Source organism: Leguminivora glycinivorella, chromosome 11, assembly GCF_023078275.1.
Source record: "Leguminivora glycinivorella isolate SPB_JAAS2020 chromosome 11, LegGlyc_1.1, whole genome shotgun sequence".
In the NCBI taxonomy this organism is placed as follows: domain Eukaryota; kingdom Metazoa; phylum Arthropoda; class Insecta; order Lepidoptera; family Tortricidae; genus Leguminivora; species Leguminivora glycinivorella.
This window is the reverse complement of record NC_062981.1, coordinates 9,487,332-9,512,012: the sequence shown is the minus strand read 5'-3', so window position 1 is coordinate 9,512,012 and position 24,681 is coordinate 9,487,332. Positions and strand designations below refer to the sequence as shown.

Sequence of the window (24,681 nt, the reverse complement as noted above, 5' to 3'; positions counted from 1 at the left end):
ATTTCATAGGTAAATACTATTTATTTCACATAAAACACGAATTCAACGTAATACTCCGAGTTGTACCATGTAACCTTACGTTTGCTTGTGCTTTAAAACGTCATTATACATTGCGGCTACACAAGGAACATATTGTAAACAGTGTAGTGTTTTGCGCCGCAATGAACGGTGTACAAAACGATTCACTCAGTGAGACATTTTTCTCGGAAACGAGGCGAGGCGTTCCCGCTATTTATCGTTGTGTGCGTGCGCGATCGCGCTCGCTTATCGTTCGCGTGTACACATACATTGAAATGATGCGCGTGTATTGCGCAATAGGAGCGTCCAGCTACAAGTGTGTGTGGATTAGGTGTGTGCGTGCATTATCTTTACAATTACTGGTGCTTTGTGTGGGTTGCGCAGACCTTGCGACATCGGCATGACCTATCTCCCGAAATCTGTGATTGCCGCGTTTGCTCCATAGTTAGTTGGTGCGTACTGAACAAACGCGGCAATTGTATGTGAATTACTGGCAATTGTGTTGCCCGTGTGACAGCACCGTTAAACTGCATACAAGCACTTCGCCAGCAAGAAACAATCATTTATCAGCAGGGTAAGGGCCAGCAGCTCAGCACCAACAGCATCCTAGCAATATTTGCAAGCAGGTTGGATGGGGCGTGTCTGAAACACTGCAGTGCGCTCCATCATCATCCTCCTTGCGTTATCCCGGCATTTGCCACGGCTCATGGGAACCTGGGTCCGCTTCGACAGCTAATCCCAAGATTTGGCGTAGCACCTAGGCACTAGTTTTACGAAAGCGACTGCCATCGGACCTTCCAACCCGAAGGGTAACTAGGCTTTATTGGAACTAGTCCGGTTTCCTCAAGATGTTGTCCTTCACCGGAAAGCGACTGGCAAATATCAAATGACATTTCGCACATGAATTACGAAAAAAGTATAATACTAATATATTTAAGATAATTACCAACAAGGAGCAAGCCGAAAATCAGCGCTGCAGCCTCCGTGCTGGAGCACAATGCCACAGACAATGCTGAGCTTTTGCTGACACACAAACATGGTTGGTTTTTATTTTCTTTTATTGTTTGTTTCGAATTGTTTGATGTGTGTTTGCAAATAAAATATTTTTTCTTTCTTTCTTCATTCAATTATGTACCCACTAACCTGCAATATAATTCATACTAAGTTTTTTTTAGGGGAAATACCTCAGCCATCTGCGTTTCGCAGACGATTTAGTTCTTCTATCAGAAACCAGTTCGGAACTGCAACATATGATTAATTCGCTTAATGCAATTAGCAAACAAACGGGACTGGAAATGAACTTCACTAAAACAATGGTTATGACAAACAGTGAAAAAGAAGACATCATGGTGGACAATGAATCACTCACCTACACGGAACACTAGATTTACCTTGGCAAACAGGCTTTGCAAGAGACTTCAATGACTGGGAAATAGATAGAAGAATACAAAACACCTGGAAGAAATACTGGAGCCTAAAGGAAATATTTAAGAGCACTTTGCCAATAAATGTTAAAACAAGAGTCTTCTCATTAGACTTATATTGACCGGGATATAGACCCAAGAAAGTGAACGCAGCCGACGCGCGCGAAGGAGGGTAGATCGCGCGCTGTCTATACAACTTTAACATCCACCCGCCTTCGTCAGTTTTCCGTGATCATGATGCATGCAACTGCGTCGAAATATCGGGAGCTCGACAAAAATCAAAAAGGTAATCACGGTCTAATATCCCGGTCAATATAAGTCTAAAGAGTCTTCTCGTCGTGCCTACTGCCTTGTTTAACATACGCTTGCCAAACATGGAAAATGACCACAAATGTAAAGAGGAAACTAACATCTTGTCAAAGGGGTATAGAACGTACTTAGCATGCTAAACATAAAAAAAAATCCAAAAAATACGTCATACAAAAATACGGGAAATCACAAAAGCGATGGATGTAATATCCTTTGCGCGAAAGCTGAAATGGAAGTGGGCGGGACACGTGGCACGCCTACAGATGGACTAGAAAAGTATATTCCTGAAAGGGTCCTATAGGAAAACGTCGCAGGGCACGACCTCACACAAGGTGGGTAGACGACATCATCAAAATCGCTGGCCCTTCGTGGATGCAAGTGGCCCAAGACAGAGAGAGATGGAACCGTTTGGAGGAGGCCTATACCCAAACTGGGGTTCTTGCAACAGAACCGAACCATTAAAGAAAAACTGTAACACTAGATGTATTTACTTTTGCAAGAAATAAAAGGCTTTTTTATTTTATTTTATTTATTAAGTTTTTTTAACCTCCGACGCAAAAACGACGGGGTGTTATATGTTTGACGTGTCTGTCTGTCTGTCTGTCTGTCTGTCTGTCTGTCTGTCTGTCTGTCTGTCTGTCTGTTTGTCTGTCTGTCTGTCTGTTTGTCTGTCTGTCTGTGTGTGTGTCTGTCTGTGGCATCGTAGCTCCCAAACGGATGAACCGATTTCGATTTCGTTTTTTTCTTTGAAAGCTGAGTTAGTCGGGAGTGTTCTTAACCATGTTTCATAAAAATCGGTCCACTATGTCGCGGTCGGAGGTTTTTTCAATTTTAATTTTGTGGTAAACTAATTTCATTGTTGTTGATTGTGTTATTTTATGTGTTGTGTAGGTACCTACAATTCGTAAATTGTATGATCCAAAATGATCGAAATAAAAGTACCTAATTAAATTAAATTAAATTAATGAAGTCCGCTTCGTTCGCAATGGAAACCCGACTAAAGGATCAGTAGGTAGCAACGAGTAGTTGCAGTAAAATTTCAATAAATGTAGAGAAAAATTCAGTTGAAAACTTTGAAACACTGAGTTGAAATAATTCGAATCCTAAGAGCTAAATAGAAAGTGTAGTAGAAGCTTAGCGTACCCAATTTGCGTGCCCTGCCGACGTAGCCAAATGACTAACATTGTTGACGCTAGCTGGCAATCGAAGCGCAGTCTGACCTGTCGCCACTTCAGAATGAGCAATAGTGAGAGCGAGCTTACAAAGCGTAAGCGTTTTGTAAGTTGCCTAGTTACCCACCCAGGGGATAAATTTTTGAATTTCGAACGCACAAATTCGCCGTTCGAAAGTCTGTGGAATGGTGGAAAACGACGTAATGCTATTTTTTATTTAAAAATCTTTATTGTACACAAAGAGTAATTTTAAAACTAGTGGTAATGACCACTCGTTTTCGATTCTGTTAGTAGAATTTAAATCGCTAGTAGTGGAGATATTATTGAACAAATTTCACGAAATCGAATGGCCGCGATTCAAAAATCGGCCCCCAGGTGTTTAAATGTGTATCCAATTACGTACAGGACAAATAAAAAGAACTAAATTGAACTCATTCCCATCCCCGGTTCAATTAATTCAGTAGGTACACGGTCGGTTAACTGAGTTTATCTATTTATAAACGAGTGATCGACCCTTCGGATCTAGGGCGATGGAGATGAGATGTCTTCGAGGTTCCATTCGGTTCCATATTCCGATATATGTAAATGCATTTCCATCGGACCGGAAATTGGGCCAATAAGCAAGCGAACGAAACGAGCGAAGTAATAATTAGTATTTTTTTACTGAGGTGACTATTTAGAAACATTTTTAAAATATCTTATCATAATGATGTACAGCGTTAAGTTATAAAGAGACCCGTCGTGTTCCTTTTGCGAATGTACCTAGTTACTTACCTAATCTAGCTGACACTATAATGCAAAGTTGTATTTTAATTTATGATTCAAAATTATTTCAAAATAATTATATGTAGGGAAATTCTACCAGCCAGCTCAAGGCATCAAGTTAAGTATGAAATTACTTTGCACTCCTGTCGATAAAATGAAATTTTGCTATGCGTTCTCGAATAGTAAAATTGATCTTTACCAGTTGGTGTGGTGAAAAATTGTTTCATGGTGCGGTTAAACAACAACTTTCCCCCTTGTAAAACCACAGTAAAACTCATAAAAAACAAATTCGCGCCTTTTTCTACTGACAGGGAGCTTCAGCGTTAGCGTTGCGACATCTATTGAGAAGTAGCAGTATTACAATGTAGCATTGATAATGTATACTAGATGGCGCTGTTGCCATATTCAATCAAAGGTGTTGGCTCAAATAACTAGCATCTGAAATGTTTATTTTTTTTTTTAAGGGCTGCCAGTGCTATCGTCTTGTTTACCACTCAGTGATAAAATATAATAGAAATTGTCTCTAAACAATAAACGAATAATCCGACACAATGTAAAGTGAAATAATTCAATATAATTATTATTAATAATTCTCAATGAAACTCATGGAGTAACTTTTATTAATATATTTAAAAGATTAAAGCCTGACCAGAAATGTATGACTGTGCGCCATGTTGCGAAATTTTATTAGAACTATTTTCTTCATACTATACTGAACTGTCCACCCATAGGCCGGCAATAGAAAGTCTGAAAAATTCATAATCTGAAAAAAGATTTGTATGCAAACTGACACTGACAGATCTGTTAGTGTCAGTTTGCATACAAATATGTTTTCAGACTGTCTGTAGCCGGCCATACATTAGAATAACAGCGTCCTCTGACAATAGTCATAATATTTCAGCCGGCGTATCATGCTGCCAATTTTATCACTTATCCACGTGGATAAAGCATCCATCACGCTTTAGCAAGTATGTCAGTGTGAGAGTGACAGATGTCTTATCCACGTGGATAAGTGATAAAATTGGCAGCATGATACGCCGGCTGGTCAGGCTTTCAAAGTTTAGGAGGGTGCGCCTACGGATGACAAAAGTGACTAAGTGTACAGTCGGTTCGAGGCTTGTTCGAGAGCGCCGACTCTTAAAACGTTCGATTCAATGCACACACACACACACTCAAAAGTTATGACAGATGGCGCCATTCTATTAGTCCATTGCTCAGATAAAGAATTTCATACGTGAGAGTGAGAAGATATTTTTCTCTCTCTCTCTCGCATATGAATGACAGTGACATGCCTAGGCACTTGCACAGGCGCCGCCTGGTGGAATAAAATGTCAGTGTGCCTCCTCATTATACTACTCTTTGGCACGGGTGCCCTCTATTTCGCCTATCATTAATTCGCATAATTTGAATTCGCATAACAGATTTGGCATAACATAATTGTTCATAACATTGAATAAGCATAATATTAAAAATGCATAATTCTTATTTCGCATAACAATGAATCTGCATAATTGAAATTTGCATACTATTATTTCGTATAACTTTAATTATCCTAAAATAAATTGCCATACTTACTAACTGTATGGAGAAAGCGATTGGATCAATCAGAGGCTGATTTTCTAATTTCGAGCGCTCGATTTTGAGTGTTTAATTTTATACTGTCTCACTTATTAAGCATGAAAAAAATAGGGGTAAGTAAGGTACAGCGGGGCAAATCTCGAGTGGGGGGCAAATATAACTGGTCAATTTCTTCCATGTTTTACAATGTTTGCATTATTTAAAAAATCTGTTTATTTTTAAGAAACATACATGCATTTATGAACTTATCTGCTAATCTTAAATTAAAAGGATTATTTGAGTTAAGGAGTCTTTATTTTATTTATACATTACTTATTATTATTAAGTTTTTTCGTTTTTCATAAGTGTTTTTCAGAAAATAGAGTGTCTACCAGTTATGTAGTAAGCGTGTTCAGTGGGTACATGTAATAATGGAATGATGGAAAAATGGATTAGTTACAATTGCCTTTTAGTCTAGATTTGCCCCGCTGTACCTTACTAAATAAATTGAAAATGGATAGTATTTAAATAATATTATTTCATCGTTCAGATTTTCGCTGATCGCACGTGCCGATACTGATACCCGAGCAAGCGGAAGATTCCAATATTGAACCGCGAGCGTAGCGAGTGGTTCAAAAAGTGGAATCTTGAGCGTTGCGAGGGTTTCAAGGCACATTAACCTTCGTACGGCACGTTAAACATTGCCACCGAGTTTGAAAACCAAATTTTTCACCACCCCAACACGAACAAAATACTGACTATAAAACATCAAACTAAATCAAATCCATCGATCAATGTTTATGATTCAAAATCGTCATTTATTGGTAAAATTCTATCAGCTAGCTTAAGACATCAAGTTAAAATTTGTATGAAATTACTTTGAACTCTTGTGGATAAAATGCAATTTTGCTATTTATTTTCGAGCAGAAAAGTAAGCCGTTACCCGTTAGTGTGGTGAAAATATAATTTTCTTGTATGCCATTTAAACATTCTACAAAACAAAGTTATGCTTATTAATCTTATTATACTTATACCAATTCATCGTTATAACAATTAACATTATGCGCATTAAAATTATACGAAATGTGTTATGCGAAATAATGATATGCGTATTAAACGTTATGCTTAATAAACGGTATGCCAATTCATATTAGGAGTATTCAGTTATGCGAATTAATATAGACCCCTTTGGCACACTTCCCGGTGACAAAAAAGTCGCCGAGCAACTTTGGCGCATACCCTTAAAACCACGACATTTTTAATCACAGCAACACTGTCACCATGCTAAACGTCAAACTATGTTTGAAAGATTACCGTTTGGGCTTGGTTAGTTGTTTGTGGTGTTATTATTCCGATTTCTACGCCTTCTTTATAAAGTTGAAATAAATATACACATTCAAAATGATTCGAACAAATCGGTGGAAAGGAGGAACTGACGAAGAATATGCAACCCAACACTTTGGATTCGGAGCGCAGCGCCTTAAAATAGCTGTTCGACAAATGGTTGAAGAAAAAATAAGGAGTGGTGTGTGCGATATGGAGACATTACTTCTAAACTCCCTTCACCTCAATGAAAGTGATAAAGAAGCAATCCGTAGCTTGTGTCAAAGAATATTACGGCTGTACTGTGAACGAGCAGAGCCTTCCTTGAAAGTGGTGGACAGTGAAATCGAGAGAATATTGACTGTGCCTTCAAATGTGTTGTTACCTGCTGATGAAGTTCATGAGGAAGAAAAATCAGATACTGAATACGATAAGTTAAAACAAGAAGTTACAGCTTTGAGAAACAGAGTAGAGCGTGCAGCATTGATGGAGGCTTTACTCACTGCGGAGGAGAATGACATATCTGCTTTGGAAAAGGTTTATGAAACTGCTAAACAGAACATGGAAATCCAGGATATGATAAATAAGAACTTAGATAAAAATGACTTGAAAACAATTCAAAGTAGTGCACAATTGTTATGTGCACAGAGTTCATTAAAGGACGACGGGTTTTTAGATGAATCATCATGAACATAATAACTTTGTACATATGTAATTGTGTTATATAATATATTTTAGTGGTACTGTTCTTAGGTAATTTTTTACACAATTGTATTATGTTATAATTTTGATGGTTATTTGGGTGAATTTGTAAATAGTATTTTTTAGAAATGTTAATGATCAAGGTAACACTCATACCTTACAGGAAACTAAGTGTTTTATTTAGTTTCATGATAACATATTTGTTATGATTGGTGTATTTTTGTAATTTAACCATGTCTGATTTGCCATATTTTATCATTATGTAGTTTTCTTATAAATGGGCTTAAAACCAAGGGTGAACAGGCATTTTCTGGGCGAGCTCACTCCATCATAGGCCACGTCTTTGCCTTTGACTAGTCTGTGGATAAGTGTAAGCCCATTTATAATTGAAAAAAAAAATTCCTCACTTTTTTAAAGACAAGGTGGAAAAGGCTCTGGGTTCACCACAGATGTTAGGTTCTAAGAGCTTCATTATATACATAATAAGATTAAATCTATAGGTGCGACAGGGACGGCCTGATATTTTATCGTCTATCGCGCGACCATGCTTCCCGTGCTGTACTAGCTTTAGCCCGCGGCTTCGCTTGCGTTAGAAAGAGACAAGGTGGAAAAGGCTCTGGGTTCACCACAGATGTTAGGTTCTAAGAGCTTCATTATATACATAATAAGATTAAATCTATAGGTATTGATTGTAGAACTCTGCATTTATCTATTTTAAAACACAAACTCTGTGGGCTGATATAAATGGACTGCAACTAGCAATGGAACTGCACAATTTTTTTTATACTACATCGGTGGCAAACAAGCATACGGTACGCCTGATGACCACTGACAATTTATTTCTTGTATATAAAAATAGATAGATAGAACTGAAATCATCACTTATTAGTCAAGTGTTTGGCTGCTTATAGTCTTATCCGATTACTAATGAAATAAAATGTGTAAAAATATTCTATTGATTGTGAAAATTGTAAATGGATGTATTATGTGATAAATAGACAAATCATTGCAAACAGTTATTTTCTTTATTTTAATGTAAAAACAGAACTTCTTACATATTTTTCCTATGTCCTAATTTCAGAGAATAACAATATTTAGTACATCAATCTAGTTTATATTAACACTCCATGATGCATTAATAATTAGAAAACATTGATATAACATCTAATGAAAAAATAATATTGAATTTATTTCTAAATCTTATCTTTGGCACAGTAAATTAATACTAATAAAATGTAAGAGATTCCAAAGTTGTACAAATTACACAGGATAAATACTTTGACCGAATCAGGCAATAGCCACAACAACAGACAATATATAATCTCAGAATAAATTATTTTGCAGATGAATTTATATTTAATAGACAAACAACTACATACACTTATTAAGTATATTAAGTTTTGAGATAAATAGGGTACACAATCAAAACAGATGTTTCATAGTTATATTTATACCAAATTTGTGCTATGGCCAGCGAAAACAGTATCTGTAGTCCCACTATCGTTACCTAAACATGGCTATGCCAATTCAGTAGGACACTGAACACTAAAAGTTAATATCTCTTTACTTAGGTACGGGATATATCTACACATGTATGGAAAATCATTAATGTTATTACATAGACTAGGAAGAAAAATCTTTGTGAATAATTGTAGTATTAAATACAAGTAGCTTTCAGCTACATCCAAATGTTTATGAATAGCAATAGTTAAAAGAGCAAATCGATATAAAAATATCCTTATAAACTGAAATAAATTTTATCATTATGCCTACTAAGAAATAAGTGACCAAGGGTTCCGATGCCCATGGCAAGGAATCAGCATCCTCTGCTATCCAGAGTTTGTTTCTAGCCTTTGTTACTTTCAAATATTTCATTTACTTCGGTTTACAATTGTGTCGCTTAACTTCAAAGTTGGGTAAATTCATTCTATTAGAAGGTTGATTATCATTCAGATTATATTATATTTTTTTATATATTCAACCTTAAAGCAGAATGGATTTCCCTAAGTTTGAAACTAAGCGACACATTTTATAAAACAAATTATAATATTTGCTAAATTAATTTGTTTATATAATTCTAACAGTAAAAAATATCATTGAAGTATTATATACTTATTTATATTATAACCACAGTAACACTCAACTGACATAATCTTGTATTTCACAGAACTAATCACAACATTGAAAGCACAGTATTGGAAGATAAAAATAACAATGTTTGCTTATGAAAAAACAGTAAACCTACAACATACATCTCACATAAAAAAGTTAAACATGTACTAATATTGATTATGACTGGCTAATTCTCTGTATGTCCTCTAACATTCATGAATAAACTAAACTAATTATTAATTTATATTTTATCACAGACAGTCAAAGAAAATAAATAATAACCATAACTACGTCACTAATATTAATGAATTTATTTACAACACTTTAGAATTTATGCTTCTTTCTGATTTATATTTACAGTTCGTTTATGATACCTTAACTAAATAAGATTACAGCTATGTTAAAAAAATATAGTTATATGGTAAAGCAAAATTAATGCTGTAAAAAGGTAACTTCAGGTAACATAATAATTAATAATCTCAGGACTATATAACTAAAACAAAAAAGAGTCCCTATTTCGATAACTACAACAGTATTTTTATTGTCTGTTCTAGCATGAACCAGAGTATAACAATTTGTATAACTACGTACTTCTTGGTGGAAACTTGCAGCACGATCCGCCTCGCGAGAAATTTGCCGCGCAAAGCACATACCCATAATGCCTCGGGTGAGGCAAGTCTCCACTGATCGAACTTTTCTACGCGGCAATTTCCTCAGAAGGCGACTCGTTCTGTGTTTCCCACTTTTTAATAAAAATACAATATGGAGTAATCAATTTAACTAATATTCAAATTTATTAGATACCTATTTTAAAAATTAACGACTAGCATATAAGAGGTAAGTTATAGTAAGAGTTAAATGACATGATGAAATATCTAAAAATTACTTAAATATCATTCAAAATAATACATAGAGTTCCTAACTCATTCTACTTCACTCTAGCGATTGAAATAAACGCTAGCATTTTTTTTAACTAACTATACCTCGGAACAAAAATCCGTAGAGCTTAGAGCGGATATAACATTTATGTTAAGACCATTTATTACGTATCTATTTCTAGCACATATATAACATTATACCTGATGCTACCTAAGCTGAGAGCCTTTATATAGCGAGTCTTAGTCGAGAACACATATTTACTGATTTCGGCTGGATATGAATGTTCCACAAAACTTATTGGTCATATGATATAATTATATTCATGTAGCTGTTATATGTCGATGCAAATTCAATATAATATAGCAAATTATCTTAAGAATAAGCACAGTGGGCTCAAGTAGGTACTTTCACTTGAGTTGTTTAACTAAGCTAGGGTTGTATCAAATAGTTACGGATTTCTTGTGAAACTGAATTCCTCCATCCGGCCATCATTTCCGAGGTGTTTACATCTTCGCAATAAGAGTAGTAAATAACAAAAAAATGCGTCGTTCGCAATTTAGGAATTGGTGCGTGATGTTAAATCGTCCATATATTTGAATTTTCTCGGCTCAGCTAGTTTATCATGCCGTATTTTTTAATACAACGACTAGTAGGTAAATATATTTCAGCGGCGCTTTAAAAATTTTAGATATGAAAATAAATACGACTAGTAGGTAAATATATTTCAGCGGCGCTTTAAAAATTTTAGATATGAAAATAAATACTAAAGAAGATATTAATCACAGACAGCTTTGATATTATCTGCTCGTGACCGCTTGAACAACCCTAGCCAGTATTGTCAGCTTCCCAATAGTCACAACTGCCATCGTACGGTCCATACCAAAGATATTATGTTAAAAAGTTTCTTTAATTTTATAGAATATGTAAAGCTTCATTCACTATAAACATTTTTGTTTCGAAACACGGCGTCTAAACAATGTTTCGTAACGGACACCGTACACTTTTTGAGAAACAGTTCGAAACAAAAATGTTTATAGCGAATATGCACCGTTATACCATCGATTATCGATATCGACCGTTTCGACTTATAGCATCGTGTCTGATTCGACGGACCGGAGAGTGATCGATGCTATAGGTCGTTTTGTATATGCAGTTCGACCCGTCTCAGTATTCGTTAGATTAAAGTGAAACTTCTAAGGCGACTTCCAACTGACAGCGCGTAACATTCAGTCATTGTTACTTTGCGTGGAATGCCGCTCACTCAGAGCGTAACATTCTGTCAGCGCGTAACATTCTGTCTTAACGCGACTCACTCATTCCATTCATTCACTCAGTCAGCAACAAAACAGAATGCCCTGGCAGGCAAGCTCGGTCGTGCGAAAGATGATAAAAACCGGCCAAGAGTGTGTCGGGCCACGCTCAGTGTAGGGTTCCGTAGTTTTCCGTATTTTTCTCAAAAACTACTGAACCTATCAAGTTCAAAATAATTTTCCTAGAAAGTCTTTATAAAGTTCTACTTTTGTGATTTTTTTCATATTTTTTAAACTTATGGTTCAAAAGTTAGAGGGGGGGGGACGCACTTTTTTTTCCTTTAGGAACGATTATTTCCGAAAATATAAATATTATCAAAAAACGATCTTAATAAACCCTTATTCATTTTTAAATACCTATCCAACAATATATCACACGTTGGGGTTGGAATGAAAAAAAAATATCAGCCCCCACTTTACATGTAGGGGGGGTACCCTAATAAAACATTTTTTTCCATTTTTTATTTTTGCACTTTGTTGGCGTGATTGATATACATATTGGTACCAAATTTCAGCTTTCTAGTGCTAACGGTTACTAAAATTATCCGCGGACGGACGGACGGACGGACAGACAGACATGGCGAAATTATAAGGGTTCCTAGTTGACTACGGAACCCTAAAAACGGGCCGTCCTTATCGCACTATTTGTGAGTGCGATAGAGCCGGCCTGATGCTTTATCATTTATCGCCAGAATGGTTTTGAATGGTGGAACGGTCGGTTGGAATGTGTGTGTTTTATATTTAGATCGAGTGCAAAATTAGTTTGTTTGTTTTTCAATCATTTGAGCAAATAGCAATGTAAAATATTTAAAACCGTAAAAAGATGGACGCAACTAAACGCAAAAACGTGACGGTCATTTGACAGAATGTTTTCGAGGTTACGTTAGAAGTTTCACTTCAGAGGGATTCCATGCAATGTTTTAATATGACAATTATAGGGCAGGGGCGACTACCGGGACCTTCAATCGTCAAATCGGCGCAAAGTAATATAAGAAGCGACAAAGTGGCGCTCGTTACACGTAGTGCGGCCGCCGCGCGTCCTCCGCCGTCACCACGCGCGCGCCCGCCACGCGCCCGCGCGCCCACGCCCACGCGCCGTCGCTCAGCGCCACCCGTCACACCGGCCCCGGCCACTCCGTGCTGTCCTGTAAACACAAAGCGTTTGTAAACTAATCGCAACATTCCCTACACTCGACGAATGCGTCTCGTGAAAACATCGCACGCGACATGCGCGCCCGTCACGCCTCGGACGAGGCGATTTTAAAAACGGAGTGACTTCGCGCGACATTTTCTTAACGAGGAAGTTCGTTCTATATAAAATACGGCTAATTAGTTCACAGCGAGCGCACCTGCGAGACGTTCACGGCGGTGGCGGTGACGTGCGGGCTGGAGGCGCTGAAGTAGCCGCCGGGCCGCGGCCGCAGGTGTCGGTTGTGCATCTCCATCTGCACGATCTTCATGAACTCGATCTGGGCCGCCAGCTTCTGTACTTCCTCCTGGAATGAAGTTTTAAAACGGTGTAAGATAGGCGCAGTAAGTAGGCGGTAAATTAGTAAAATCGAGGTAGCTTAAACATTAACAGGCCGCATATAATGAGCGACGACGCGAGACTCGCGAGACAAACTATTAATGAAAATATGCCTCGTGCGAGGCAGTTGTAAATATAAAACTTTACAAATTTTATTGCTCACCTAGGACATGTCAACTTCGAGGAGGGAGAATAGACGGACAGCGTATAAACTTTCAGAAGAGCCTTCGTATTTTAAAGCAATAATAGGAGAATAAAACAAGCCAGTGTCCATTTAAATAACGATTGTCCGATATCAGCAGGAAATTGAAGGCCGTTAAGAAACCTCACGGGCTGTAGTAAGGCTGGTTTTAGTGTCACGCGGAGCGATCCGCGCGACCAATTTGTGTGAAGTTGATGTTATCGTCCGCGCCACTCTAAAACGCTCCCTGAAGCTAACACATATTAGTCCAGTGCTGATCGCTCCGCGCGGTCGGTCCGCGTGACACTAAAACCAGCCTAAGTAATATTATGATATGATGCGTACCTTGAGCTCGTCGTTCTCGCGGTACAGATCGGGCGGCTCGTCGGGCACGAGGCCGATGCCGTTGAGCGACGTGGAGGCCGGCACGCCGCGTGCTCGAGCGCCGCGGTCCCACGTGTCGCCCGTGCCGCGTACAACGCGTAGCACCTGGACACAGTTATACGAGAGTTCACTTATCTGTGATACCATGCTACCATTTACCGTTGATTATGATTCATTTGTAGCGAAGGGCGTGAGCCATGTGTAGGGCCAGGATTACCGATGACAAAGCCTATAAGTTAATCGATTGCCAATTTGCCATGCACAATATCGACAGCTCAAACCATGAAACATTGCTTCTGCAGATCCAATTTTTACCCATTTGATGAGTCCATTTAAGTAAATCTTCTAATACATTGTTTGCTTTAAGTATATTTGCCTTTATTGTTCAGTTTTCTCTACTTTCTGTTCTCTGAACTTATCCTTATGTGCATATGTATGTTGATATCACAAACGAATATTTCTATCTTTTTGCTTTGAATAGAACATCATCAGGGAAAACTTACCTTGGGTAAAAATACTAGTAGAACTGTAGTAGAAGTGGACAACTGTGTTCTGATGAAGCCGAGCAGATATTTTATATCCGGCCCGGCCCGAGGCAGGATTAGTAAACTGAAATGAACAATAAAAACATCATTATGTTTACGTACCTATATGTCAAACATGTATCCTGACCATAAATATTATTGGCAATCGAACATTCCAATTCTCATTAGCTGACTGAGTGACATCATCTTGATTATTTCAGGCTTGCCTCGTGGGAGGCAAAAGCGTCCATCCCAATGCAAAATTACATGACGAGATGAGTCGCGCCTCATTGTAAGGGCTCTAGTCTAGACAAGCCTACACAGGTCACTGCCTCGCGTGACAATTTGCCTGCATTTCTGAGAAAAAACCGACTTACTGGAATGCTATCATAAGTGAGTTAACAGTGAAGATGTTGTAGATGGCGATGGAAATGAGTCGAGCCTCGTTATACAAGCTCTCGGCGTGGCGTACTCTGTAGCACACGCGGACTCCCCATAGCAGGAACAGAATTTCGCCTGAAAACAATTATAATGACATTTAATTATATGCGGTATTTTATCTGAATCATTGTGTGAAAATGGGTAGGTTCAGCACCATTTCATAATTATAAAAGTTTAAGGCCTAATAGGGATCGAGTTCACGTCATACTGAAAGTAACCATGAGCGAGATGAATGTATATGCGAGATATGTGTACACTGTACATTGCCTCGTGGGAGGCAAAAGCTCCTAAATACGTATTGCTGTAATTTATATTTTTAATAATATAATAAAGTAGTAAACAAATACATACCTATAGCCAAACTGTGATCCCACCAGTTGTAAGTGCATTGCTTGAACCTCAAGCCCTTATTGTCTGTGATCTGAAAACATTAATTTAGATTGAAGAGTATATTTAGCAGTGCCACGAGACTTGTGCTCTTCATTTTTAACTTTTTAAGGGTCTGGTATAAAATGCATATTTTAATATTTTGTACTAGCCGAACTAGAAATAGAACTTGAAATTACTAGCTGTCTGTCTGTCTAATTTGTTATGACTAACATTTTAATCTCTGAATATCCCTTCCTGCCAGTAATCTACAGATAAGGCTGCTTTAAAAAAAAACGTCAAAATAATGTAAAATTGATAGTTTTAGTCGGTGAAATACTACACTTTCCGTTATCCGATAGATTTATTGAATTCAAATTTCAGTTAGAGCATCTTATTATCTTGATTTTTATAAGACTGGATTTTTGAAAACCAAGTCACTAAATTAATTATGATTTTTTTCTAATGCACACAAAACACACGTATAGAGCTGAGTTAGTCGATCTTATTTGTAAAATTTGGACAATTTTGATTACTAAAACAGGTAAATTTATAATTCGTATACCCTGTACTACAAACTTCTCAGACTACATTTTTATTATAAGGTTTTAAAAAAGAGTAAACAAAGTTAAGACGAATTCAATTTTTTTCAGAAATTACCTAAAATTAAGTGACAATTTCTTTGAAAATCTACATCACATCGAAATAATTTTTGTACTTAATTAATCAGCAACGTTTACTTAAATTGCTGTTATGCCTTAGTGATTATAAATTGCTATTATTTATTTTTGGCAATTTTTTGAAAACTGGCCTTCACCGGTACAATTATTACCACTTTTGGACATTTTCTCATATTTTATTAGACCAAGTAGAAAAAGTCCTATAATGTGATATATATTTGTAAATAACTCGCAAAGCCCTTTAATTTGATACCACACACGGTATGATCAAGCGCGCGGTTGCGATTTCACTGTTTTTCACACGAAAGCCCTCATAAGTAATAGCCCCTATAGTATGTCAATACGAATTTTCAATAGTCTGCCAAATCAAATAGCTAGAGAGCAAAAATATGATAAATTCATAAGCTTACTGAAAAACTATTTAATATGTAATTGTTTTATTCTATACAAGAATATTTTGAAAGTAATAGATATCTGCCATAACTAAACACTTTATGTAAGAATATATATAAATGGGCTCAAAGACGTAGTTATACCTAATTTATGTTTTGTGTCACTTGAGTTAGTGTTAGATACATTTGCAATACCCTTACAGGGTGCCATATTGTGATCCAATTTTAGAATTAAAAACATCTGTAAAAAAACCAATGTGGAAGCAATAAACTATTATTTATTATGAAGTAAGTTTTTCAATAAAAACCATGTTACAGTTGATGGTCTCCGATTAAGCTAAAATAAAATCAAAAATAAACCATACGTACATCTTCTGCATCAGGCGGTGAAGACAGAGTCCACGTCCCAAGATACACCAGCATGATCAGAAGTATGGGCGCCATCCATTGCAGTAGCTGCTTGTCGGTTAGCTTTAGCTTGTGGGCGGATTTCACGCGATATGTCAGGGATACTCTGAAATTGTTGATTAAATATATTATAAGCAAATCAGTAAGTAAAACCGGCCAAGTGCGAGTTGTACTCGCGTTGCAAGGGTTCCGTACACTACAAGAAGGGCTTAAGCGCCTCCTTTTTAGTAGGAACTTAAGTCATTTTTGCGAATTTTCGATATTTTGAACAAAACGAAACAGAAATCACACAATTTCAAGAGAACGTAACGCAGTGAGTGAAATTCGTATTGAAAACTTCTCGCTTATTTTTTTGAAAATTTTACGCTTAGTAGTTTCAGAGATAAGGGGGGGAATGGTCATTTTTTGCCTATTTTCTTAAATAACTTAAAAATTATTAAAAAAATATTTTTGAAATACTTGCTCTTTCATTTGATATGTAACACAATATAGTTCTAGAAACTTTGATTTTTAATTTTCACTTTAACCCCCCTAAGTGGCCCCTATAATTAAATTTTCTTAATTTAAATTACATGTCCGTCTTTGGGTCAAACGTTTACATATGTGTGCCAAATTTCAAGTTAATCGGTTCAGCAGTTTTGGAGAAAATTGGATGTGACAGACGGACAGACAGACGCACAAGTGATCCTATAAAGGTTTCGGTTTTCCTTTTTGAGGTACGGAACCCTAAAAATAGAGTATCATTAGCCAGCTCCACACACAGCGAGGCAATTCCCTCGGACAGCAATATATAGATACGTGCCTCGGCCGAGGTAGTGTGGAATCTCCAACAACGCATTTTTCCACTCGGCCGAGGCACTCCAATCCTGTCCATCATCTGTTTTTCGATTCTATTCTTTTAGACAGTAGCGTCCTCTGTGAGCGCGTTTGCCGCGCCCTTGTTTGCTCTAAAATGTAGCGTCATAAAACGTATCTTAAACCACATTTTGGTCACCTCGTTCTGTGTGAACCCGGCTATTTTCACACAGAAGAATCCTCATGTTTCATCTACAATATCTTGAAGTCGAATTTATTCGCTTGAAGAATATGGACCCTTGTAATAATCTAAAATTCGAGAGGGTTCCGTAGTTTCTCGTATTTTTCTCAAAAACTATTCAACATATCAAGTTCAAAACAATTTTCCTAGAAAGTCTTTATGAAGTTCTACTTTTGTCATTTTTTTCATATTTTTTAACTTATGGTTCAAAAGTTAGAGGACACACACACACACACACGCACACACATTTTTTAAAACTTTTGGGCCGATTATTTCCGAAAAAATTGATTTTATCAAAAAATCATTTTCGGAAACCCCTATTCATTTTTAAATACCTATCCAACAATATATTACACGTTAGGATTGAAAGGAAAAAAAAATCTCTCCCCACCTTACGTGTAGGAGGTTAGGTTAGTTGACTACGGAACCCTAAAAAAGAATAAAAGTGTACTTTGCAAAGTCATTCTTTTTTATGTAGGTTATATTATAGGTACTCAGATTAGCGAAGTATAATTTGATGCTAGATTAGCAAGTCATCATCATTACACACTTGACCTTTTCAACTATCTTCTGCTGTCAGTTGTTTGGTTGTTAACTTGTTACACAATAAGATATTTTTCTCCTCACTAGCTCGGAAACACGTGTTTTGTCCTTTAATACCAGCGGGTAAAAACGTATTTTATCCACTAGTGGGTAAAGTAATTTGACCTTCAATAAAGTCAAATTAACTGCTTTAAAATTGATAAAAGTAGGTGAATCTAGTACCTAATAAAGATTATTTACCACCCGTGTAACTACTGGAAGCAGTGATAAACGCATTTTTTGCTTTGTAGTTTCCTCGCTATAGTGAGGAGGGGAAAAGTTTTGTGTTACACTCGGGTGCAAATGTATTTTACTTCTCGTGTGTTAAAAAACTCGCAAGTTCAGGATTCTATTCTCGAACCAACTATAGAATTCTTTCACTTGCTCGTTTTTCAATTCCACACTCGGCGTTAAAATACAATTTTGCCCCCTTGTATAACAAATAACTATTAACGTTATTTCCATAAAGTTTGCGAGTTGAAATAAGTACTTAACACAGATAAGTAGTATATTTACCTCCAAGTTTTCATAAGCAAAGCTGTATATGTGATGCAGAATCCCAAGTGGCGAGTCCATTTTGTGGCGATGCAAGAGTAGCGGTCAAGAACTGGGAATATAGCTGCCATCTGAAATAGAAAACATTTACTTATTAGTACTACAATTTACTTATTAGTAGGTTTATAATATTAGTCAAAGTTTTAAATAGTGTAGATATTCCTTACGGCCCGGCCACGACATTGGTCTAAGCGCGATAGCGGTGAGCGGCGGCCATACATTAGGGCGAGACACAGAGATGGGAATTTTCATTCGCACGTATGGCTGCCGCTCACCGTTGTCGCGCTTAGACTAATACTATTCACTTAGCAACTATGCACGGAAAATCAAGTTGCTTTGCAGCTGGTGCATTCCATCAAAACTGCATTCTTAGCGTTAGAACAAGATAATCACATTTCATAAAGGATATTCTCATGGAATGGAATGGAATGCTCCAGCTGATCGTATTTGGTTTATCAAAAGTGATCACCTCCCTTATCCTTTATGGTGGGGCAGTATTATGGTTGGCAATTAAAAGCTTCCTTGATATGTAATTCAGCCACAAGTTGCTACTTAAGTAGTAAAAGTACCTAAATATATGTACAGTTTGAGGAGTTGACCTTCCATCATCAGCTCAGCCACATAAAATTATTACGCTACTTAAGTAGTAAAAGTACCTAGTTTAAAACTAGTTGTTTATTTTAATAGTCAAAGCAGATCTAGATTTAGACACTTAAGGCCTTTAGGCACTTGTTTTGGTACTTAGAATTTAGAGGCCCCATTCTTCCATCAATCATCCTCCTAGCGTTATCCCGGCATTTGCCACGGCTCATGGGAGGCCCCATTCTTTATCTCAATAAAATTGTTAGTTGCCTAAAACCTAGGTCCTTAGGTACATCTAAATTACCTCCATAACCTCTTACCTCCATGTACATGCAAGCGCAGCCAAGCAGTGTGATGGAAAGGAACACTGGGCTGGCAACACGGAACACCTTGACTCGTCGGTGATGTCTTGTGTATATTGTCAGCAGCACCGTCATGAAAGCACAGCTCACCGAGATCACCAGGAGGGATATCCTGAAAATAATAAGTAAAACATTTACGATTTAAGTACAGTCTCCGGCATAAAAAGTGATGATTTCTGTACCTTGTCACTTTTAATAGTTTGACAATTTCGTATGACATTTCAAACACTGCGTTAAAGTGACAAGGTACAGAAATCATCACTCATTTATGCCGGTGACTGTACCTCATATGACAGTCTGATAGCACTTGGTGCAGTTATAGCAAAGGTGCGGTGATAGCAAAGGCCCAAAAAATAGCTATGTCTGTCATATCTCTCTCATGAATAGCTTATCCACATTTAACCCTTTGTCTGTGTTTGATAAGGATTCTAACATATGGCATTAAACTTTCAATATTTATGATGATCTTCCTAGCGGTATCCCGCTACTTTGAACTTTTAATATTTAAATCAAAGTTAATTATTTTATGACAATTTTTCGGCAGAAACAGACGGTGTGATGGAAAGTGGGAGTGATAGAGAAACTTGTCTTCAGTGCCAATATATGTGGTACAAGAAATAATAAAGGCTTCATTTGTAGTTAATAAAAACAAATAGAATACCTAATTAACTAATAAATAAAAATGAGAATATCATATGTAGGCCCTGTTTTACCTTGATTTCAGAGAAATAAGTACCTAATTCTTGAATTTTCAGGCAGAAAAATCAATATTTTTGTAAATACATAATATTAAGACTCACCGGAATGGCCAGTTGTAAGTAGCAAGGCAAGGCTCCGGTCCCCGACATGTTTCGCAGCCAGGCTGACATTGCAGGCATTGGTAGGGTTCACTCCAGTTTTCCAAGCCGTTGTTCTCCTTGTATTCTTGATAAGCAACTGAAATTAAACCAAAAAATCGTAAGTTAATTAAAAATATTGTGCCCGATACTTAATTCAAAATCTCAGTAAAATACAGTGTCTTTCATTAAAAATGGACTACCTAGACAAGCACATCATATCTACAACTCGGCTATAATTACTTTCTTAATGATCACTGGATACAGGCTATAATCAGTTTTTCACTGCTTTTTATTAAAATATACCTAATTACCTACTTAATAAAATAAAAATAAACGCATACCTAATCACTTCAAAATTAAATTAATAAGAAAGTGTGCATAAAATACTTGCTGCCTGCTTTAGTTCGATGTGTTTTTTTTTCATTCGTTTAAGTTTATAATTTCTATGAAAACCTTTTTCGTCAGATAAAAACTTAAGTAAAACACCGGCTGAAAATAATGAACAAACTTTGCTGCTGCCTACTGCTGCCCTTTGTTTTGACAGTTGAAAAAAAAAGTAGAGATCGCATAGTGATGTCAAGTAAATATTCGTTCAAAAGAATTTACGGTTTATCGATTCAGATTCTAATTAAATAAGGAGGTGATAGTCAAATCGAATTTACTATTATATAATTCTAATAAACTATCACAACTAAATTATATAATATCAGCCGGCGTATCATGCTGCCAATTTTATTACTTGGGCCATTTTATTCAAAGTTGTCCACCCCGAAAAAAGTTGATATGAAAATGAAACCGATAGAAATTTATTAAAAGCTATTTTTATAGATTCTTTAATAAATGAATTTATATAAAATATAGAAGGTTCACTTGACTTTTAAGTAATTAATAAAAAAAATATGTTTTTGTTGAGTTGAGGAGAAGCGAGTGTTCCGTTCCGCAACCAAATTTAATCGCAGATAATGTAAATATAATAGGTTTGGGAATTTTACAATATGTTTATTATTCATTCTAAAATCACAAATGAAGAAATTTCACTTTAATTTTCACATAAATGCGGATTACTATTTTTTAAACCGCTATATATATCCGTTCCGTTACTTTCAGTACAAAATAGAGGAGAATTTTTAAGATTACTATACTGTTTCACAAGTTTATAGGATGCCATCACTTGTAATCAATAGTTTAAACGTTACTATTTCAATATAAAATAACGGAAACGTAGTTTAATAATAAATTGTATTTAATTTTTGCAAATAAAACTATTTGAAACATGGGACAGTAACGGATCTGACTGTATGGGTAACGGATGAAAGCTAAGGTCTCGTCTACACTTGAACGTGGGTACCTAAGACCTCCAAAGCAAATCGCGCATAATGACTAAAACAACCGGAGTGTGTAATCCGTGATTGATTACCATATTTTAAATGAGTTAGTTTTAATCCCATACGTTTTTCTTTTATTTCCCGCAATCAAATTAAACTAAAACATCACATTAAAACCACATGAATACCGCTTTATACTTCCATTCCGATACGTTTTTCTTTCCGCCTATACGAAACCAACGATCTGGTATCGGATCGGAAGTAACGGAACGCTACCTCCGGCGATATTTTACTTAATTATTTATTAAATAATCACAAATCTTGTTTTTAATTGGCTTATTTGGTTTCAATATTAGTGCTTTGTTTTAGGAATCGATGTTAAAAGGTTGCATATTACGTATTTACCCGCAAATTTGGTTTCGGAAGGTGGAATGAGAAAATGTTACCCCTGAGTACGAGCTACTTTGATGCGTGTTTGGCGGCAACTGGCAAATGCAAGATGACGGTATTGAGTAGTTTTAAATTGATTTTGCCAAGCTGGATAAAATGTTACCAAATGTTAGGAACTTTCTTTTAATTTTAACAGTCATTCTGCGGTTTCGGAATGGAAAATTCCACAATTACCAGATTCCGTCTCGGCAAATTATACTTAATTTTAAATAGTACGTTTATTTATTAACATGAAATATTTTATAACATAATAGCGTATGACTCAATCTTTTCAAATTATGCCGTCATCAATATTTAGTACAATTAGTTATAGAATAAAATCCATAACAAAAACGATATTTGACGTAGGACAGCAAAAACTTGCCCATTTTTTATCACATTATAATTTTTAACAAATACATAATTATAATAAAAATTTAAATGAATATTGTAAATTACTGTCAACTAAATTTGGGTTCGAATAAAAAATAGTCTTCATTAGTTTAGACTCTTTAAATACGCTAAATATTATATCAAAAGTATGGGACAAGCCAAAAACGGGGTGGACAACTTTGAAAAAAATGGCCCACTTATCCACGTGGATAAAGCATCCGTCATGCTTTAGCAAAATATAATATGTTGGCTGAAAATGTACGCAAACTTCTAAGCGCCGTTTGTTTTGACAGTTGAAAAAAGAAGTAGAGATCGCATAGTGAGTCACTTTTTTTCGTTTGTTCGTTTTAGAATGTTCAGATCAAGATTATTTTACCTCTACTGTTCGTTATTCTAATTTTGTTAATCAAGCGATAGTCAAAACTAATTTCACTGTTCACTGAATTCTAATGAACTTTGATTCTGTGACATCAAAAACAAAATTAATGTTATATCTGAAAAGATTGTAGGTACCTATTCAAGAATTCGTCGTAAATTATACACAGACAAGCAAAGAATATAATACAAAGGACAGCCAAAATGACCGAATCTTAACATCTATAGGTAGACCAAATTTCTTTAAAGTTCTAATTTCAGTTTAAGCCGTTTATCAACATGGCTCAGACGAGTATTCAAAACTAGAAAAATAATTACCTTCAACAAGTGAACCATTGAATCCATCAGGATGATGCGTTGAGTAATATCCGTCTCGGCAACGGCATACGTACGACCCTCGAGCCCAACCAGCATGCCTCACTCCAACTTCCCGATTTGGCTTGTAATCACACTAAAACCATTTTTTAAATATTACTAAGTGCTACAAAGCAAAGCACTCTTCCAAATCGAATTTCATGATGTCAAGTTACATGTAATATTCGCGAAAGACTTACAAAGGTGGTTTCGTTGTGACATTTATGAGTGCCGTGAAAGGAATATATTTGATTATCGTTGGTTGGCATCTCACATTGATTTATTTCCAGATTAGATATGTCTATGTCGAGTGAAACAACTCCTTCCTGCCTGTAACCAAAATATGATTTGATCAGTTCTTTTCATATCATCATTTTTATTATGTACAGTACCTGGCAGGGATCGGAACCCGTTCCCAAATACCATTTGATATCGTTCTTAAACCGTTACCTATAAATTTTGTTCAATGGGAACAAAATAATTTCGGTTACGGTTCTTATATCGTTCCCTAAACGAACGGTTCATTATAAATTTTGTTCAGTGGGAACAAAATAATTTCGGTTTCGGTTCTTATTTCGTTCCCTCAAAGAACAGTTCCTTACAGTAACGTTTAAATGAACGAACAGAATTTTAGCGTTCCTAAAACCAATATTATTTCGTTCCGAGCCGCGCGGGAGTAGGTATAGCGACTGTAGCGAGCGCCGGAGCCGAGCGTTTTCGCCGACGCACGAGCCGCCTTTCGCTGTCTCTTTTTCACACGAAGTTCATTTATATTTCTGTTTCGGTTAGCCGGCCGGCCGCGGCCGGCAATGAAGGTGAAGGTAGGTTGTTTTGTTTGTTTTGTTTACTTCATTTACTTGAGTTGCAACTTTCGGCGTATAAACAGCGAACGTGCAGTGATAGTGTATGCTGGATATTGAAACTATTAGGATAGGAAGAAACAGCATGAATATACACCATGTATAAAGGGCGGCAAATTTTAAAATTGTAGGGCTCACCGGCCAATTGTCTTCATAAAACCTGTCTACTTAAAGGTTCACGTTAACAGAATCATTAAAGGATTAAGACGATACAGGAGGCAAGCACGAATTCAGATTTTTAGGACTTTATCGCCGTCGCGCTGACGGGGGCGGAACCCACAGAGAGGCCCTGTATAGTAAAGTTGTGTGTGCGCGTGGCGCACGCACACAGACGCGTACGCCGGCGGCGCAAGTACTCGCGCTCGAGCCGACCGGCGCCCGCAATCGCTCTCTATCTATATTTTTCTAGTTTTGGACTTCTGATTTGCGTATAGTTTTGGACTCCGTGAAGTATACTCGTACAGATTTGAATAGAATGCAAATTTGTCATATTTTAGGTATTCTAAATATTATT

General features: G+C 36.6%; 2 protein-coding genes across 2 annotated transcripts in view; one reads left to right on the top strand and one right to left on the bottom strand.

The window, feature by feature from the left end:
* Nucleotides 1-6,566: 6,566 nt before the first annotated feature.
* On the top strand, nt 6,567-7,767 carry LOC125231228 (protein MIS12 homolog). The gene has a single exon (XM_048136611.1). The coding sequence runs from the start codon at nt 6,647-6,649 to the stop codon at nt 7,256-7,258; it is 612 nt and encodes a 203-aa protein (XP_047992568.1). The 5' UTR covers nt 6,567-6,646; the 3' UTR covers nt 7,259-7,767.
* Nucleotides 7,768-12,539: 4,772 nt separating this feature from the next.
* The window catches only part of LOC125231071 (probable G-protein coupled receptor CG31760), a 197,663-nt gene continuing 185,521 nt past the window's right edge, over nt 12,540-24,681 (bottom strand). Inside the window, exons 7-18 of the mRNA XM_048136416.1 lie at nt 23,508-23,637; nt 23,272-23,404; nt 20,393-20,528; nt 19,551-19,704; nt 18,610-18,719; nt 16,437-16,581; nt 14,981-15,050; nt 14,566-14,704; nt 14,168-14,273; nt 13,626-13,769; nt 12,921-13,067; nt 12,540-12,716 (exon numbers count right to left, since the gene is read on the bottom strand). Of these exons, the coding sequence (XP_047992373.1) occupies nt 12,687-12,716; nt 12,921-13,067; nt 13,626-13,769; nt 14,168-14,273; nt 14,566-14,704; nt 14,981-15,050; nt 16,437-16,581; nt 18,610-18,719; nt 19,551-19,704; nt 20,393-20,528; nt 23,272-23,404; nt 23,508-23,637 (1,444 nt within the window). The 3' untranslated portion in view covers nt 12,540-12,686. The remainder of the gene's footprint in view (nt 12,717-12,920; nt 13,068-13,625; nt 13,770-14,167; nt 14,274-14,565; nt 14,705-14,980; nt 15,051-16,436; nt 16,582-18,609; nt 18,720-19,550; nt 19,705-20,392; nt 20,529-23,271; nt 23,405-23,507; nt 23,638-24,681) is intronic.

What these genes read in the sequence shown, in the direction of transcription:
- LOC125231228 (XM_048136611.1), top strand. Translation starts at nt 6,647, where the DNA reads ATGATTCGAACAAATCGGTGGAAAGGAGGAACTGACGAAGAATATGCA.